The sequence below is a fragment of the Ranitomeya variabilis genome, chromosome 6 (assembly GCF_051348905.1).
Source record: "Ranitomeya variabilis isolate aRanVar5 chromosome 6, aRanVar5.hap1, whole genome shotgun sequence".
In the NCBI taxonomy this organism is placed as follows: Eukaryota; Metazoa; Chordata; class Amphibia; order Anura; family Dendrobatidae; genus Ranitomeya; species Ranitomeya variabilis.
Window position 1 is genome coordinate 157,480,251 of NC_135237.1, and position 19,892 is coordinate 157,500,142.

The 19,892-nt window shown below is 42.2% G+C and overlaps 1 protein-coding gene across 3 annotated transcripts in view; it reads left to right on the forward strand.

Annotated features, from left to right (window-relative positions):
* The window catches only part of EGFR (epidermal growth factor receptor), a 213,867-nt gene that overhangs the window by 139,386 nt on the left and 54,589 nt on the right, over positions 1-19,892 (forward strand). For all 3 annotated transcript variants that reach the window (XR_013216866.1, XR_013216867.1, XM_077269149.1), the window contains exons 6-13: positions 11,169-11,287; positions 11,378-11,519; positions 12,336-12,452; positions 13,851-13,983; positions 14,271-14,344; positions 14,621-14,711; positions 15,135-15,334; positions 16,058-16,187. Coding sequence is in view for 1 of the 3 variants with exons in the window: in XM_077269149.1 (XP_077125264.1) it covers positions 11,169-11,287; positions 11,378-11,519; positions 12,336-12,452; positions 13,851-13,983; positions 14,271-14,344; positions 14,621-14,711; positions 15,135-15,334; positions 16,058-16,187 (1,006 nt within the window). In the remaining 2 variants the exon portion in view is untranslated. The remainder of the gene's footprint in view (positions 1-11,168; positions 11,288-11,377; positions 11,520-12,335; positions 12,453-13,850; positions 13,984-14,270; positions 14,345-14,620; positions 14,712-15,134; positions 15,335-16,057; positions 16,188-19,892) is intronic.

The following is a 19,892-nucleotide window of genomic DNA, read 5'->3' on the forward strand; positions in this document are numbered from 1 at the left end:
CTCTGGGAATCAGGTACCATACTGTTACCTTAAGCATTGGGCAACTTTAAGTAAACTATGATGGCTAAAACCCCACCCACAAAAGGTGTCCTCAAAGTGGTGAGGTTGACGTTACTGTTCCCCTAAGGGGGGTTTCTTAGATGTTTTGTGGGCCACCCTGGATTTGGGCTTAAAATGGCCCACAACTGAGAACTGAAATTTGGAGGGGTATGATAAAATCACTTGCATAGTTTACTCTTAAGGTACCTTCACACGAAACGACTTTGTAACGATATCGCTAGCGATCCGTGACGTTGCAGCGTCCTGGCTAGCGATATCGTTTAGTTTGACACGCAGCAGCGATCAGGATCCTGCTGTGATGTCGCTGGTCGCTGAATAAAGTTCAGAACTTTATTTGGTCGTCCGATCGCCGTGTATCGTTGTGTTTGACAGCAAAAGCAACGATACCAGCGATATTTTACACTGGTAACCAGGGTAAACATCGGGTTACTAAGCGCAGGGCCGCGCTTAGTAACCCGATGTTTACCCTGGTTACCAGTGTAAAATGTAAAAAAACAAACAGTACATACTTACATTCGCATCCCCCGCCGTCTGCTTCCCACACTGACTGAGCGCCGCAAAGTGAAAGTGAAAGCACAGTACAGCGGTGACGTCACCGCTGTGCCCTGCTACTGCCGGCGCTCAGTCAGTCAGTCAGTGCAGGAAGCGGACGCCAGGGGACGCGAATGTAAGTATGTGCTGTTTGTTTTTTTTACATTTTACACTAGTAACCAGGGTAAACATCGGGTTACTAAGCGCGGCCCTGCGCTTAGGCTGGTTTCACACTTGCGTTTTTGAACGCATGCGTTTTTTTAAAAAAACGCATGGTGCAAAACGCATGTAAACGCGTGTAAACGCTGCGTTTTTTGGCTGCACGCGTTTAGCGCATGCGTCAAAAAAACGCAGCGTTTACACGCGTTTACATGCGTTTTTGCATGCGTTTTTGCATGCGTTTGCGTTTTTTTGAGCATTTTTCACAAAAAAAAACAAAAAACAAATTAAGATAACCAGACACCTCCAATGGGAATATAGAGGGCGTATATGATTGTCTCTCAATATATAGACCCTAGGGGGACAGAAATTTTCACAGCTTGCTACTGTTTCTGGTGTAATGATGGATCTTGCTATGGATAACTTTTATTTCAAACTGGAGTTCAGCTTCAAGATTTTCCTTGCCTGTGTTTTTGCTTGGGAGCAAGACCGAAACCGCCAAAGATGGAGAAGGAGACAGCGTCGGCGTTTTTGGAGGCACCCCATCATTGAAGTGCGTGAGAGCCGTGGAGCATATCACACGCTCTATGCAGAGCTGAATGACAACCCGGAGAAATTCCAGGATTATACCAGAATGTCTCAAGATTCTTTCCGGGACTTACTGGCTCGTGTCGAAGGATCCATAAGGCGACAGGACACACGGCTCCGTAGAACGATTCCACCTGAGGAACGTCTGTTAGTGACATTACGGTACGTTCCAAAACTAAACCAATGACCGTCAAATTTGTTGTTATGACCTTTTTTTTTTTTTTTTTTTTAAAAACACCATTAAGAGACGATTTTAAATGTTTTTTTTGTTTCTTTTTCTTCTAGATTTCTTGCCACAGGAGAGAGTTTATCTTCCCTGCACTTCCAATACCGCCTTGGAATCTCAACCCTCTCTGGAATTGTTGTGGACACCTGTCGTGCGTTATGGAATGTACTCCGTGAGGAGTTTATACCCGTACCCACCGTGGACATGTGGCGGGAAATTTCAACTACATTTTTGAACGTGTGTGATTTCCCCAACTGTTTAGGGGCGGTGGATGGAAAGCACATCCGCATTGTCAAACCTGCCAGAACTGGATCTGAGTTTTATAATTATAAAAAATATTTTTCGGTAGTGCTCATGGCAATAGCGGATGCGGAGTGTCGCTTCATCGCCGTGGATATTGGAGGTTTTGGCCGTGGCAATGATTCCCAGACCTTCAAGAGCTCGGATATGGGCCGTCGGGTGTATGGCAACAATTTTAATTTTCCCCCGCCACAACCTCTCCCCAACACTCAAGGTCCACCGCTGCCATTTGTTATGGTTGGGGATGAGGCTTTCCAGATGTGTGAAAATCTCCTGAAGCCCTATTCTAGTAGGGACTTGGACCACACTAGAAGAATATTCAACTACAGACTGACCAGGGCCAGAAGAACCGTAGAGTGCAGCTTTGGCATCCTTGTTGCTAAATGGCGCATTCTTGCAACAGCCATCAATCTAAAAGTGGAAACAGTGGACGAGGTGGTCAAAGCCTGTGTGGTCCTACACAATTATATAATGCCTAAGGAGCGACCCCACATTGAACTTGATGAACCTGTTTCACACCCATTGCCTGATTTTCAGCCTCACCCGATGCGGTCAACTGCAGCCGTTGGTCTTATGCGGGACCAATTTGCGGCCTATTTTGTGTCCGATATTGGACGTGTGTCATGGCAGGACAATGTTGTGTAAATGTCCTGTTGTGTGTTTATGTTTACAAATTATTAAACACTGATACAAATTTTTCTAATTAATAAACTTTTTTGTGTTGACCATGTCTATTATCTTTTTCCTCTCTAAACAAAGGTTGACCAAAGATGGGAAGTAGATATGTATATCATATTTTGTAATCCAAATCCAGGAGTGGGTGATAGTTGATGAGGTAATAATTTTTATTTTTTAGTCGTAAGTTACCTCTGTTGCACACCTTATTTTGGATTTCAAAGAATGATATAAAACACGGGCCCCAATACTTATAATAATGGTACAAAATTTACATTTATTTATTGTTAATCTTGTTGACGTCATTGCGTCAAGACTGTCACGGTCTCTATACCCATCAAGTCAAGTGTAAGAAATAATAAATTCATAATAAACATATACATGATCATGAATTCACCAATTTTTACACCTGGCCAGGTGAGCATAGATATGTAGCGTGTGACAACCATTGTACCATAATGTGCTATATAGAATATGGTGAATATACAAGGCAGTAATCAACTTAATCGGTCAGGTGTCTATTTTGACATCTGACCGGTTCAGTTGAGTTCTGAACTTGATTTCCACAATCTTCTCTTTGTACAGTGACACTACACTAGGTACAAAAAAAAGAGTATGGAAATAAATAATATTTTTTTGGCCAACTCATATCTATATATTAAAGAAACACATATAGATGTTGTCTTGTATTTTATACTACTGGAGATATGTTTTGGCCAAAAGAATAAGTGTGTGGCGAAGTTTATTGATGTGTATTGAGAGGGGTGAAAGACACAATAAACCAAGCATAATTGTTACAAATAAACTTTTTTTTTATTGATTAAACAAAAACAAATTTATTTTTTTGTGCCGCGACGGGTTGTACCGCGCCGGCGTGGGGTGGAGTGACGTATCTGGGGGGTGTTCAGAACTGAAGCATGGCTCACCGTGGAGCAGGCAGAGGTGGCAGGAGAAGGGGCAATAAAACTGGAAGGGTCTGGAAGTTCGGGGATGGGGCTTAAAACATGAGGTGCTTGAGACACACTGGAAGGTTGAGACACAACAGACAATAGAGACACATCGGTAGGTGATGGGGGAGGAATATTCAGAGTTTTTTTTTTTGTGAGTTGTTCCGGTTTGCCTTTGGGTTCTCCTGGTAGGGGGATGTATTCTTGGGCTAGGATGTTGAGTGTTGGCGGGAGACACGTCAGGACCCGGCTCAACAATTACACAGTCCGTCTCCATTCTGGAGCGCTCGGCAACGTCTGAGTCCAACAGCATTGTATTGGGGGGGAAAGATAAAGCCACGCCTGGGTCCTGGTGCCTCGTTGGGGGGGGAACATAAAACCCTCCCAGGGTCCTGGTGCCTCGTTGGGGGGGGGAAACAAAGCCCATACCAGTGTCCTGCTGCATTGGTGGTGGGGGGGAACATAAAGGCATGGCAGGGTCGTGCTGCATCATGGGGGGGCCAGTGCGATACGCCATTCCTGGGTCCTGCTGCATGGGGGGGTGGCCCGTCCTATACGCCATGCCTGGGTCCTTCTGCATCGGGGGGTAGGCCGTCCGATATGCTAGGCCTCGGTCCTGCTGCATCGGTGGTGGGCTGGTCCGATATGCCATGGATGGGTCCTGCTGCATCTGGAGGGGGCCGGGCCGATAAGCCACGCCAGGGTCCTGCGTCATCGTGGTGTCAGCGGAGGAGGTCCAAGCCGGAGCAGCGGTTGTCACGGTGGTGGCGGTGGGATGTCCAACAGCACTCGTCATCATGTTGGCACTGTAGTGGAGTACACCTGTGGATGGAATAGAGGTGGCCGTGCAGTGGTATGCAGCAGCGGTAGGAATGGTGTTTAATAGTGACAGTGACAGCACAGTTGGATATGCCGCCACATTACGACTCTGACTCTGCTGCATAGCCTGCACAAAAGCAACATTGCAGGCCTGCATCACACTCAGCTGGAGATCAGGGCTAAGGTGTTCCGACATGCCCTCTAGGATTTGATTAAAAAAATGATGAGCTGGCTTCTTGAGGTCGGATTTCAATTGATCAACGCTTTTGGCGACATCCTGGATGCGGCAATGTAAGAGATTATGGGTCACATCCATTCTGGCACCTAAAGCCTTGATAGCTTCGTGTAAAACCGAGCTCAAGTGCAAAAACTCGGGCATGACGGACCTATCCGAAGCCCTCTGTCGCTGCCGGGATGTGCCCGCAAAAATGGGTGCAGTGAAAGAGGACTGCGAAAGGGGAAGACCTGATGTGCCAGCCCCCAGGTCTCCAGTGAGTGTGGAAGACCCACCTGGTGCTGCGCTGCTGGATGGCTGGGACAGGTCCGTGGCTGCCGGCTGAAGGACCGCTCCAGAACCTGTTGCGACAGTCGTGCAGTGTGTGCTGTGAAAAAAGAAAAAAGAAAATTAATACCAAACTATAACAAGACGGTACATCCTGTGGAAATAAAAATGACAGATTATCTCAATGCAATACAACCGGAAGCATGTGAGAAATACTTACGTTCTCATGAGAAGGACCGGTCTTAGAAAGGCCAGCACACGGTGATATTTGTACGGCCGGTGCCTTGCTCCGGAACCACTGGCTGCACGATTCTCATCACGAAGGTCCTTGTTGAAGCGGCCCTTCATGGAACGCCAACGTGTTCTTACTTTGTCCACTGTGAAATAACAATAAAATATAATGGTCAGAAAAAGGACTTTAGGCCGTGCTCTCGACTGTGTGTGATGACAGAAACTCCGAAAAGTTTCTTTCATCACACACAGTCAAGAGAGCCCGGCCAAGGTCTCTGCTGCTTCACACTGCAGTGCAATACTTACTAAATGCATTACGGACCCGTGGCTGGGCATTCTCCCAGCCATCCCACAACGCTTGGGCCACCTCACTCCACAAACGACGTAGCGTACTGTTGACGGCGTGCTGTGGATCCCGGCTGTCCCACAACGGGACTCCCTCCTGGACCAGGGTGATCAGGAGGTCATTATCGATCCGGTCTTCGTCCCGTTGTGATACCTAAAAGAAAAAAAATAAATACATTTGCTCAATCACATTAGGAAAAAAACCAAAACATAATATGAGAAAGGGCAGGAATATGAAAGACAAATTTAAGAAAAGGATCATACAAGAAAAATTTAAAGAAAATCAAGGGTACAGAAAGGAAGATTTAAGAATATTTCAATAAGGACAGTCTGCCTTGTATACATACCCGCTGACGTCTTCCCACCGGACCTTGACTACGCTGCTCAGTCCCTCTCTGTCCCTCAGTTGAAGTGCTCTATAAAAATAAAAAAATCAAATTGTCTCATGTGTCGATGTGACAGTCAATACTTACCAAGCTGAAGGACCAAAAACTAACCTCACTGACACGATCCACTTCTGACTGACGTGGCTGGAACTCCTCATCTGATGAATACTCCGTAGAAGACATTCTGATGCATGTTGAAATAAATAAAAAAAAAAATTAGGACATGTAGATCCAAAAAATTTAAAATAAATGCATTGCCTAGGATATACTCACATTGCTCTGGGTCTTGTCCACCAATGCGTCCGGCCAGGGTCTGGTCTTCTTTTGAGTCTGATGAAAAGTGACCATAAACTTCCCCCAACCTTCCTTTTATAACCCTGCTGCTATGGGGAAGGCTTATCAGCGTCTAGATAACCTTATCTACAGTCTATTCAAATTTTGTTAAAAAAAACGCATGCGTCAAAAAACGCATGCAAACGCATGTCCAAAAAACGCATGCGTTCCCATTGACTCCAATGCATTTTTTGTCCAAAAAAACCCGCATGAAAACGCATGCGTTTTTATTGGTCCAAAAAACGCCCCTCAAAAATACTACAAGTTGCATTTTTGAAAATGAACGCATGCAGTAAAAAAACGCATGCGTTTGAAAACGCGACCAAACGCATACACATAAAAACGCATGCGTTTTCAATGTTAAATATAGGGAAAAAAACGCATGCGTTTTTTGTGCAAAAAACGCTGCAGACAAAAACGCAAGTGTGAAACCAGCCTTAGCAACCCGATGTTTACCCTGGTTACCCGGGGACCTCGGCATCGTTGGTCGCTGGAGAGCGGTCTGTGTGACAGCTCTCCAGCGATCAAACAGCGGCGCTGCAGCGATCGGCATCGTTGTCGCTATCGCTGCAGCGTCGTTTCGTGTGAAGGTACCTTTAACGCTTGAAATACGGCCATCAAATTCAAGCAAAGGATTGGAGAGGATCTTGAATGTTGGAAAAATGTAGATACAATGTATAAATTATTTTGCTCTAAAAAAAACACATTTTACAACTGAATCATCATTCAAAACAAGAAAGCATTTATGTTCTTTTCATCTAAAAAATCATTTAAAGGGAATCTGTTACCACATTTGACATATCTAAACTATTAACATGGTCACACAGGCTATAGACAAAGGTCCACCTTGTTTGTTTCATATCCTGACGAAGCCAATGCGAAACGCGCGTTGGGGCTGCACAGTGGTGAGCCAGATGAAACCACAGAATGGGTAAGGTAGCCAGGGTATGGGGGTTCATAATATTGACAGGGCACTGATCTTTGTGGATGTAAGATTTCTACACCAGCTACACCTACCACCCCTTCCTGGTTCTCTTTCCTATTATTTCATTACAAGGCACTATGCACTTTATTTTATAATGTGTGTGGTAATCTCTGGTTGATCCACCGGTCAATTTCTAGCTGTTTTCCTCGCTGAACTTATAATGGTCATCAGTATTTTACTTATAACTTTTGCTTACTACTTGTGAATGTGTTAATTTTTGTAATAAATTTATACCTTTTTAAGCCATTTGGACTTGAACTTCATTTTTTCTTTTTCTTGGGTATAAGGATCTTGTTTCATATCAGAAAACTTTTTATGGAAAAATCATCTTTTATCACTTTATGTAAATTACCTCTTCCAGGCTATGGGGAGGAAGATAACTCTGCCTCCAAATTATTTTACATGAAGGAGGAGTTACCAGTGTAAGACATGTAACTAATGCGGAATAGGAAAAATTTAATTTGTCTTCTTGCAAAAACATTTTTTGCTTCTATCTCAGCTCTGCTGTATTGTATTATTCCATGGCGCTTTACATGTCAAAAGTGGTATACATAATAAAAACAGAAACAGTAATCTTAAACAATAGAAGTCATGACTGGTACAGTAGAACAGAGGAGCCTGCCTGCGAGGGCTCACAATCTACAAGGGATAGGTGAGGGTACGGTAGGTGAGAATAGAGCTGGTCGTGCAGCGGTTTGCTGGGTCAGTGGTTACTGCAGGTTGTAGGCTTGTCGGCAGAGGTGGGTCTTAAGATTCCTTTTGAAGGTTTCCACGGTAGGCGAGAGTCTGATCTGTTGCGGTAGAGAGTTCCAGAGTAGGGGTGATGCGTGGAAGAAATCTTGTATGTGATTGTGGGAAGAGGAGATAAGAGGGGAGTAGAGAAGGAGATCTTGTGAGGATCGGAGGTTGCGTGCAGTAAAGTACCGGGAGACTAGATCACAGATGTATGGAGGAGACAGGTTGTGGATGGCTTTGTATGCCAAAAAGAAGGGGAATTACCAGTGTAATGTGTAATGGCCGCTCTCTGCTCTCCTGATCTCACTGCAGAGCTGAGTGTAATTATTCCTGACACATCTGCAGGTTCCTCTCAGCTTCAGCTTCGAGCTCACAGGCCGACAGGGTGTAATATTGTTGCAATACAGCAGAGCTGAGATAGAAGGAAAAAAATGTTTTTGCAAAAAGACAAATTTATTTTTTCCTGTTCCGCGTTAGTTACATGTCTCACACTGGCAACTCCTCCTTCATGTAAAATAATTTGGAGGCAGAGTTCCAGGCACCATCCTCCCCATAGCCTGGAAGCGGTTATTTACATAAAGATGATTTCTCAATAACAAGGCACCTGATGAGACCTACAGGTAGGACTTTTTTCAGCTGTCTGACCTGTATGCCCATATTAATAGTATACATAGGTCAAATGTGGTGACAGATTCCCTTTAACCCTGCTGTTTTGTTCCCATGTACTATACACTTGTATTGCTCCTGGGTCACTATGACCCGGTTTATTAAATCTTGATTTTAGATACTCTAACTCAATTATTTTTATACCTTTGGGTTACTAGACTGTATGGGAACATGTTTGGAAATTAAAAAAAAAAAAAGAAAAATGAAATTGAAATCTTTATATAGTTATTTTTTTATAAAAAAAAAACTTCGTAATAAGCAAAACGAAAAATAGCAAACTACACATATGTGGTAAAAAAACAAACCAAAACAAGCAAATCAAACATTTTGTGATAAAAAATTAAAGATAATAAACACTTCAATTTGAACATATTTACATGGTAATATAAATTTATGTATTCTTGCATGAAGAACAATAAACATGGGCTTTGCATAAGAATTTTTTGCATCCAGAACATGTAATACTTGATTTATTATCAAAGAAAAGTTTATAGGGTAGCGGCGCTCGTAATATGGACAAGGATAGCTGCGGGTAATAATCCCTACCACACAAAGGGATAAAAACTGTAGGCAATGAAAATTAAAATGTTTTTACCTGCGCTATACTGTAAAATACATTAGTCAGACTACCACGATGAGTAATTTCCTGTTTGGTGGGAAGGGTGCTCAAATTTCTCTATTAAACATATGTATCGGATCGGGGATTGGCTGTTGAAAAGGACTAGAATGTGGGAAACAATGGAGAGATAAATCACAATGACTAAATAACTCGTGTGCCACTTGGTTATTACATCTAAAATATAATAGTCCCAATTAAAATACTAAAAATAGTAAGTAAAATATGTAATGCGTTGATTACAAAGTGCTTAAACCATTACCCCAATCTTATTTATTTCCCGCAAGCATCGGTATCACAGGTACTGAATTGTGATTATACTTATCCTGTATTCAAGTCCATTCATTAGCTAAATACGCACAAAATGTTTAATCCCGGGCAATTCACCTGTGGGGTAGATTATTACTAATGATGAGCGAATATACTTTGTTACTCGAGATTTCCCGAGCACGCTCCTGTGTCCTCTGAGTATTATTTAGTGCTCGGAGATTTAGTTTTCCTCACCTCAGCTGAATGATTTACAGCTATTAGCCAGCTTGATTACATGTGGGGATTCCCTAGCAACCAGGCAACCCCCACATGTACTTATGCTGGCTAACAGATGTAAATCATTCAGCTGCGGCGATGAAAACTAAATCTCCGAGCACTAAAAAATACTCAGAGGACACAGGAGCGTGCTCGGGAAATCTCGAGTAACGAGTATATTCGCTCATCACTAATTATTACATTAAATAGATACACATTTGAGATTAAATTAACCACCCTTTAACCTACTTATTAAGCATTTATATAGGACAATTTTAAACATATTTGCAAAGTCCAACAACACTATGGTCTGTAATTAGGATATGTATCATCGTCAGATTGCCATTTATAATAGAGATGAGCGAAACTGAATTTGAGCAATATTCCTATTCTACACCTTTGTATATTTTTCTGATAAATTTGTCACCTGCATTTTTTCTCCTCTTCCTGAAAAGTGAAACTCTGACATTTGCACAGTTCTGTACATACAATACTTTATCTATTTTGTATGTGAATTACACTCACCGGCCACTTTATTAGGTACACCATGCTAGTAACGGGTTGGACCCCTTTTGCCTTCAGAACTGCCTCAATTCTTCGTGGCATAGATTCAACAAGGTGCTGGAAGCATTCCTCAGAGATTTTGGTCCATATTGACATGATGGCATCACACAGTTGCTGCAGATTTGTCGGCTGCACATCCCAAAGATGCTCCATACAAGGCAGGATGGATCCATGCTTTCATGTTGTTTACGCCAAATTCTGACCCTACCATCCGAATGTCGCAACAGAAATCGAGACTCATCAGACCAAGCAACGTTTTTCCAATCTTCTACTGTCCAATTTCGATGAGCTTGTACAAATTGTAGCCTCAGTTTCCTGTTCTTAGCTGAAAGGAGTGGTACCCGGTGTGGTCTTCTGCTGCTGTAGCCCATCTGCCTCAAAGTTCGACGCACTGTGCGTTCAGAGATGCTCTTAGGCCTACCTTGGTTGTAACGGGTGGCGATTTGAGTCACTTTTGCCTTTCTATCAGCTCGAACCAGTCTGCCCATTCTCCTCTGACCTCTGGCATCAACAAGGCATTTCCGCCCACAGAACTGCCGCTCACTGGATTTTTTTTCTTTTTCGGACCATTCTCTGTAAACCCTAGAGATGGTTGTGCGTGAAAATCCCAGTAGATCAGCAGTTTCTGAAATACTCAGACCAGCCCTTCTGGCACCAACAACCATGCCACGTTCAAAGGCACTCAAATCACCTTTCTTCCCCATACTGATGCTCGGTTTGAACTGCAGGAGATTGTCTTGACCATGTCTACATGCCTAAATGCACTGAGTTGCCGCCATGTGATTGGCTGATTAGAAATTAAGTGTTAACAAGAAGTTGGACAGGTGTACCTAATAAAGTGGCCAGTGAGTGTATATGTGCATATGTACTGTAAGTGTGTATTGGTAGCTATTCATCAAGCAGCTTTGTGCCAGTACAGTATATTTAGGTGACTGTATTCAATAAGTTAACGTAATGACATTTTTTTTATTTCAGTTACAAAACTTGATTGTGCCCAACAGTGTTCTGAACGGTGCAGGGGATCCGCGCCTAGTGATTGCTGTCACAGCCAGTGTGCTTCTGGTTGCAGAGGTCCTAAAGAAACAGACTGCCTGGTAATACAAAGAGCTACTACAACTATATTTTGTGCACATAGAACTCAAGTTTTATTGTTATAAAATCCTTGTGTAACACTTTTTCTCTAGGCTTGCCGCCGGTTTCGTGATGGTGACACGTGCAAAGAAAACTGTCCTACAGTGAATGTATACAATCCCAATACTTATCTGATGGAACGCAACCCTTTTGGGAAATACAGTTTTGGTGCCTCATGCGTAACAAAGTGTCCACGTAAGTAGAACTACTACCATTCTTGGATCGTCATTAAACATACTACAGTAGTAATACCGATACCATTCATTACATAGTGATGAGCGTACGTGCTGGGATAAGGTGTTATCCGAGCGTTCTCGTGTGATATCTAAGTGTCTTCGGCGTGATTGAAAACTATGTTTGAGTCCCTGCTGCTGCATGTCTCACAGCTGTTTGACAGCAGCAACGCATGCATGGTTTGCCTGTTTGTTAGGTAACCCCTGCATGTGTTGCTGCTGTCTAACAGCCGGGGGACTCAAACATATTTTTCGAGCACGCCGAAGACACTCGGTTGGCACACGAGAACACGTAGATAATGCCTTATCCAAGCACATTCGCTCATCACCATTCATTAACCTTGTGTCCAGTTTTGCGCAGCACGAACTTTACTTATTGTCATTACTGGTTTGCTTTGGTTGATCTCTTTCATTGCCATTGAGGGTTTTAGGCCCTTGGGTTTCACCTTACAGGCATTAATACTTGTCATCTATGGTCAACCTGTACAGCACATCTGTCCCAGTCCCCTCCCTTTGTCAATATCAGTATTGAGTTCAATCTTATTTCCTGTTTGGCAGTTTATACAATGTCATTTGGATAAAAGGGGGTAAGGAAATTTCTGTTGTGTAGCCCAAGTATAGAAAATGTAATTACTGTATATGCATTTATATATTCAGTATTTGTCAGAAACAAATCCATGTTTTTTTATGTTTTTATTTTATTTAGCCCTATTTGTTTACTAATACATTTTATGAAAAAATGTGCAGTTTTAATGAAACTTTAATTTTTATGATATAGATAATTACATAGTGACAGACCATGGGGCTTGTGTTCGGACTTGTGATCAATTTTCATATGAGACAGAGGAGCATGGTGTCCGCATCTGTAAACCATGTAATGGTCCATGTACACAGGGTAAATATCCAAATTGTTGAATTAACATTGTTAATATGAAAAAAAGTGTATTTTATTCTTATTAAACCAGTGGAATATTCATATTTTTTTAAACTTTTAGATCAGCTCATTGTTTCCTTGGTTTCTTCATTTCAAATATAGGTGATACATGTTGACATTATACAAGAAAACCACTTCTAATTGTGAATCCAGTATTTTTCCTTTATAAAAATTCTTAAATTTGACTTGTCTGATGTATTTGCTATAGACATGATTGAACCTTTTCATCTGGTTTGACAAATGTTTTCCAAAATTAGATTTTCAGCAAATTTATTTGCCAACAAATTGCAGGCACTTTAATTGTGCTGAAATGATGTAGGTAACAGTGTGAGGTTTCCTAGCAGTGTATGCTGCTTTTTATTATGTTTAAACCCCCTTCACGACATATGACGTAAATGTACGTCATATGTCATGAAGGGGTTAAACACAATAAAAAAGCTGACTCTCTGGCTTTGATGCGGGCCTACACGCCATGACGATTATGGCTCATTTAACAGCCATAGCCAAATACCAGGAAGTTTAAAACACAAAGCAGCTTTATTTAAAGCATGACAAACCCAACAGAGAAAAAACTGCAGCATCAAAAGCACTATAAAAACACGTTTTTATTAAAAAAAAGTGCAAATCAACTAATTTAAATAGGTGCAAAAATTACAGTTACCAAAAGCTTATCATGCGAATGTAGCCTAATTGACCAGAACTGCTGCAGTTGGGTGTTCCATTAAAGTCTAAAAAGTTTTGAAGAACTGTTTAATCATTAAATCAGGTCACCAGATTTCACACTGCAATGTCTGTGCATTATAAAAAAAAATTAATTATACTTAATCGAGCTGGTGTTTTTACCTCCATATATGAATGGCTGTGTAGTCAATCTTCACCTACATAGCATGGCTGACAGCTCTTCAGTAGTGTTGGGCAAACCCGTGGATTTTCGGGTCCTGACGAACATCTAAAAAAAGTTTAATTCAAGTACCAGTATGGTACCCAAATCCGGATCCCATTCAGATAAATGGGGGGCCCGAACATCCCTTTTTTGCCATGCTGTCATCTGCATGACAAGTGCGGCAAGCACAGACTCTGATTGGCGGAATCTCATGGTGATCCCGGTGATCTCACTGAGGTCACCGTAGTTCAAATTCCCAACTCACAGAGAAGTGCCAATGGACATGCAGCCTCAGTGACCTGCGGTAACCTAGATGACGTCACCGCTGGTCACTGAAAGTAAGTACATCAACCTCATCAGGTCTGAGAAATGTATTAATTAATATATGCAGTTTGTACTATGAAATCTAGTGACAGATCCACTTTAAGGTAATCAAAACTGATGTTCCACTAAATACTGTGTTTTTTTGTTTTCAGATAAAATTTGTGAGGGTATTGGATTTGGGGCTCTAGAACACACCTTATCAATAAATGCGACAAACATTGATTCTTTTGAAAACTGTACAAAAGTTACTGGAAGTATCAACATCTTGCAATTTGCAGAAACTGGGTAAGTGCAATACCAGTTTGTACGATTAATGGAAAAACGTTTTTATGTTTGGGGTTGTATTTTGAAGTTTCTGATATCTTCTGTTCTTTTGAAAACTACCTCAGTTGCTCAAATTGTATGCAGTTAGTTTACTTTAAGTGAATTTTATTCTACCATCTCTACTGTACATAAAATAATGATTGCACAGAGTAGTGCGATCCCATATCAGTTTCTGATGCCAACACATATCATCTGACTCAGCCGTACATTACACTCCTGCACTAACCAAATCTAAACCAATTTTTTAGGGATCGTTATACCAATACACCAAGAATGGATTCAGCTAAACTGAATAATCTAAGAACCATCCGAGAAATATCAGGTAGGTCATTAGGATACAAAATAAGTCACCATTTAAAGGGCGTTCAAGGCTCCTTTTCTATAAATTCTTCATGGCTTTCAAGATCTAAGCACCTTTTTGTCCATCGCATTCGTAGGATTGAGTTTCTTATTAACAGGTTCTATTTGTAAGCAGATTTTTGGGGAAAATTCAAGAATTTTATATAGAAAATTAATTGTACATATTTTGTTTACCAATTAACATGGAAAATGTAATTGAAAATGTACTATCATAATAACTACTTCCCTCTTGTTACAGGGTATTTGATGATTCAATGGTGGCCGAAAAATTTCACTGATCTGGGTATTTTCGAAAATCTTGAAATAATCAGAGGCAGGACAAAGCAATAGTAAGTATATTTAGGTTCAATATTATCATTTTTTTAATTTGATCATTTACAATTGATGAAAAAAAAGAGACAAACGCACATAGGTTGATACAGTATCGGGTACAGGAAGTTAGGGGAAGGTGAGGGGGGTGCTCGTGTGACCAGGTTGTGCATGTCACAATCCCATTCTATGCTAGTAGAGTATACAGCTGCTCCAGTCACACCTGTGGAAAGAAGGAAATCTTCATCGTCAAGACAATAATGGATCATGCAATCTGTATTCTGATGTTAAGGAGGCTGTTAGCTTCTCCTGAAAGTGCAGACTATTCACCGTTGGTCATTTTTGGGTAAAACAGACAAATATGTGTCTTCCCAACATGTCACTTGCAAGAATATATAAGATTCCTTATGGAAACCTGACAATTTCTGTCTTTTATATTCTAGTGGGAGATATTCACTCGTTATAACAAACCTATCCATATCAGCACTGGGATTACGATCTCTCACAGAAGTGAGTGATGGCGACATCATAATTAAAAGTAATAAAAAAGTCTGCTATCTTGACACAATGAACTGGACAAGTATATTCAGGACAAAGAAACAACAGAACAGACTCTTGGATAATAAAAAGGATGAAGACTGTGGTAAGTAACCTTCTAAAACCGCCAGTACTAGCCATTAGAGAGAGATGGTAATGCACTGACCCAATGTACACCACTATGGCAGGAAAGCACTACTGTGCTGCTCATTAGTGAAGGCAAAACAGTCCTAAAGACAGAGTTCTAGCTTTTCAGATGCCTGAGGCCAGAATTGAAAGCACCCATCCACCCCCTGTATAAAACATCCAAAAATTACATTTTTTTCTGATTACATGCTGCTCAAGTCTCCATTCTTCTGCACCCAATTACAGGCTCTCATCTGGTGGTGACTGACCTAAGGAGGTGACAACCTGTGTATTTAATTGATTTCATTTTTGGAAAACCAAAGCCCCAGGGTAAAATTTAATTTACCACAGGCAACCCCTTTAAATTAACCTTAAAATTTCCTATCACCAGTTGAGATGAAGGCCTGATATTACTTCTGTACACGCAGGTGACTTCTATTAGGGCTAATAAACCTGTCTTTCAGCAGAAATATATTTGTAGGTTCCTGCCAGGTACCATAACCAGCGACAAAAAGTGGTCCGGTGCCGCCCTCGGCCTGTTTTTATAGGTCATTGACAGGTCTCTTACTATGGGAGCATTTCATTGAAAAATATACCTGGCTGTAGCCATGCATTACTTGACTGGTTTCCTTTTAAAGAGGTGGTCTTTTGTATACACTTTAATAGCTGTGATTGAATATGTTACATTTTTCATATTTTGCAGTTGCCGAGGGGAAGATTTGTGATCCTTTGTGTTCAGATGGTTGTTGGGGATCTGGACCCTCGCAGTGTTTTTCCTGTCAGGCATTTAAACGTGGAAAACAATGTGTAGCATCCTGCAATGTTCTTAAAGGGTAAATCTACATCTCCATTGCTTATTGATGGCTATCCCTTTACCTGTATTTTGAGTGCAGAACCCTGGTATCATCGACTTACAAAAATGCAAGGCTGGCGTTAGGGGAAAGGAGGCTGGTCACTTGCCCAGTGGGGCCCCCTGCTGTGATCTCAGTTGCTTTCTGCACGCAGCGCAAATTGTGAGCACCACCAGCGTGTGGACGGACTAGTAATGATGAGCTTCATTATTACTGACAGCTTGAGGGAGTGAGCGACATGAGAGGTGGGACGTTTGATCATCCAATGTCCGCTGAACCTCCTCTGCTGATGTATTATTACTAGTGTTGAGCGATACCATCCGATACTTGAAAGTATCGGTATCGGATAGTATCGGCCGATACCCGAAAAGTATTGGATATCGCCGATACCGATACCCGATACCCATACAAGTCAATGGGACACCAAGTATCGGAAGGTATCCTGATGGTTCCCAGGGTCTGAAGGAGAGGAAACTCTCCTTCAGGCCCTGGGATCCATATCCATGTAAAAAATAAAGAATTAAAATAAAAAATAGGGATATACTCACCCTCTGACGTGCCCTAGTTGTAACCGGCAGCCTCCGTTCCCAAGAATGAGCAGTTTAGGACCCTCGATGACGTCGCGGCTTCTGACTGGTCGCGTGCCGCTCATGTGACCGCTCACGCGACCAATCACAGGCCGCGACGTCACAGGCCTCGACTCATTGAGGAGTTTAGGGCCTGCGATGATGTCGCGGCCTGTGATTGGTCGCGTGAGCGGTCACATGAGCGGCACGCGACCAATCAGAAGCCACGTCGTCATCGAGGGTCCTAAACTGCTCATTCTTAGGAACGGAGGGTGCCGGTTACAACCAGGGCACGTCAGAGGGTGAGTATATCCCTATTTTTTATTTTAATTCTTTATTTTTTACATGGATATGGATCCCAGGGCCTGCAGGAGAGTTTCCTCTCCTTCAGACCCTGGGAACCATACACTGGGAACTTCCGATTCCGATTTCCGATACCACAAAAGTATCGGAACTCGGTATCGGAATTCCGATACCGCAAGTATCGGCCGATACCCGATACTTGCGGTATCGGAATGCTCAACACTACTCAACACTATTGTTCACTATTAGGACAATTCCCTCTCAATCTGAATGTTTGCCCCCGTTAAAATTAAAAAAACTCAGGCTGGAGTCACACTTAACGTATAAAAAATCAGTGTGATTTTGACGGCCGACAATCGCACAAATGTTCCCGAACAGTGATTCGTATGTAATCCATTTGCAATGCGAGGATGTGATTTCCACACATCTAGTAACAGTGTGACATCCGTATGGCATCCGTATGCAATGCGATTTTAACATGAGCTTTTACATACAGTAGTTCTCTCAATTTAAAAGCTCATGTTAAAAATGCATTGTAAAACACAACTGTAAACATTGTTTTAATACCAAATAATCTTCAAAATATATATATATATATATATACTAGTTGGCCCCTGCGAAATTTTCGCACATTGGTTGTCAGGGGCGCAGGCAATTTCAGGAAAATCAAGCTGGTCAAATGTTAATGTATTTAATGAGATGATGAACACAGAGAGGTATTTATATATGTAGATTGGTAATACAATAAATTGGTTTGATAAGTAGAGGCTAAAAAATGTCTTGAGGTTGTGGTGCCACCTGCAGGTTATTGTTTTTTTCTGCAGGTTTCTGAAAATGAATGTTTAAACTGTATTTATTGATCAAATTGTGAATGTGTGGTTTGTTTGTGTCTTGCTGAAAGGGGCAAGTTTATCTTTCAAATGGTGTATTATTTGTGTGTGGGACAAAGTAATCACTGAAAAAGCAGTGCATGTTTACAAATGTGTTTGCATACAGTATGTGACTCACCTGCAGTGAAGTGTGCAATCCTCCAATGTGCCTGAAATCAGCTGGGCAAGGAGTTCGTCAAGCTGGAAAGCCCCCCAAGGCAAATGTTAGAATTTGTTTGTGGTAGTGTGCTTTGGGGTAGTGTGGTGCCACCTGCAGGTCATTTTTCCTTACTGCAGGTTTATCAAAATTAAGGTTTAAACTGTATATTGTGATCACATCGTGGATGTGGTTTTTTTGGCTATTTTCTTGCTGAAAGGGGCAAGTTTACCTTTCAAATGGTGTATCATTTGTGTGTGTGGGTGCAGTATGAACGGAAAAACAAAGTAATCACCGAAAAAGAGTGTTTAGAAATAATATAGAAGGATAGAGAAAGAGAGAGAGAGAGATTAAAAGCCGGCAAATGATCTGCCGCATACAGTATAGAATAGGTTAGGTTAGAATAGAATAGAAATATACACATAGAACAGGGGTGTGTATATAGATAGATAGATAGATAGATAGATAGATAGATAGATAGATAGATAGATAGATAGATAGATAGATAGATAGATATTGTAAAGCACCAGTAGCAGTGAAGAGGCAGTGACCCACTAAATTCAAACATAAAAGTAACTTTAATGCGTTATCTTCACACAGAATAAGTTCCAAGCATATAACTTAAATGCACATAACTTCAGTGTTCAGTTCACACCAGTTCATTACAGCTCATTACAGCATCCTTTATATTGCAGTCACTACACATGCTAGTCCTCCTCTGACTAGTTCTATGGGTGTCCTGCACCGCTGTATGACAGTCTCTACTCACAGCTGTACACAGACCTTGACATCCTCCTGTCTGCACCTGTGACACACACTGGTCCTTCCTTCGGGCACAGGACAGTCTACCTCCGGTCACCTTCGGGCACAAGACCTGTCCACATCCATGACCAGTCATCATGGACAGCAGCACCACTGTGTAATGCCATGGGTTTGTCGGCTTCACTCTGGCCCTGACACACCTGAGACTCCTCAGACTCAAATCTCCAACCTCTCTATACAACAGGGCTTTTAACAGTTGTAGTCACAGCCACACCTACGACTGTAACGCCCCCTCATGGCCTCACTAAGCCTCTGTGCGCATCCTGGGGAGAACAAATAGCGCCCCCTAGCTATAACAGGGGTCACTGTCTTCCAATTTACACCGTATTTTTGGGTGTATAAGATGACTGGGCGTTTAAGACGACCCCCAACTTTTCCATATAAAATATGGAGTTTGGGATATACTCGCTGTATAAGACGGGGGTCATCTTATACACCAGGTGTCGTCTTATACAGCGTGTGCAGTCCAGACGGTTCCTAGGGTCTGGAGGAGAGGAGACTCTCTCTGTTAGGAGTCGAGTTCCTGCCGCTGCACAGGGGGAATCTCGAACCGTGTCTGCTGCGGTCTCCCATTCTGCATCAGCCGCAGCGGAGCCTGCTCAGCGGAGACGTCAGTCCCAGCGTCTCACTGAATCTGATACTGTGCAAAGGGTTACTGCTGCCTCTCCAGGCTCTGCTATTGTACCCTGCACTGGTCTGTGGCGCGCAGGCTTTTCTGGGACTAAGTCCTGCTTTGCACACACTGAGCATGCCCAGGGTAAGATCTCTCAATGGAGAGCAAGGGTCACATGCTCAGGTACTGCAGCAACTTCCATTGGTCCTCCAGAAAGGTCTTGTACCTGATCAAGTTCTGTGGCAGTCTTCCATTGGTCCATCTGGGAAGGTCCTGAAGTTGCTGCAGCTATAAAAGGTTCTCATGACCGCACGGCCATGCGCTAGTATCAAATATGTACAATCTCACTGCCAGTGT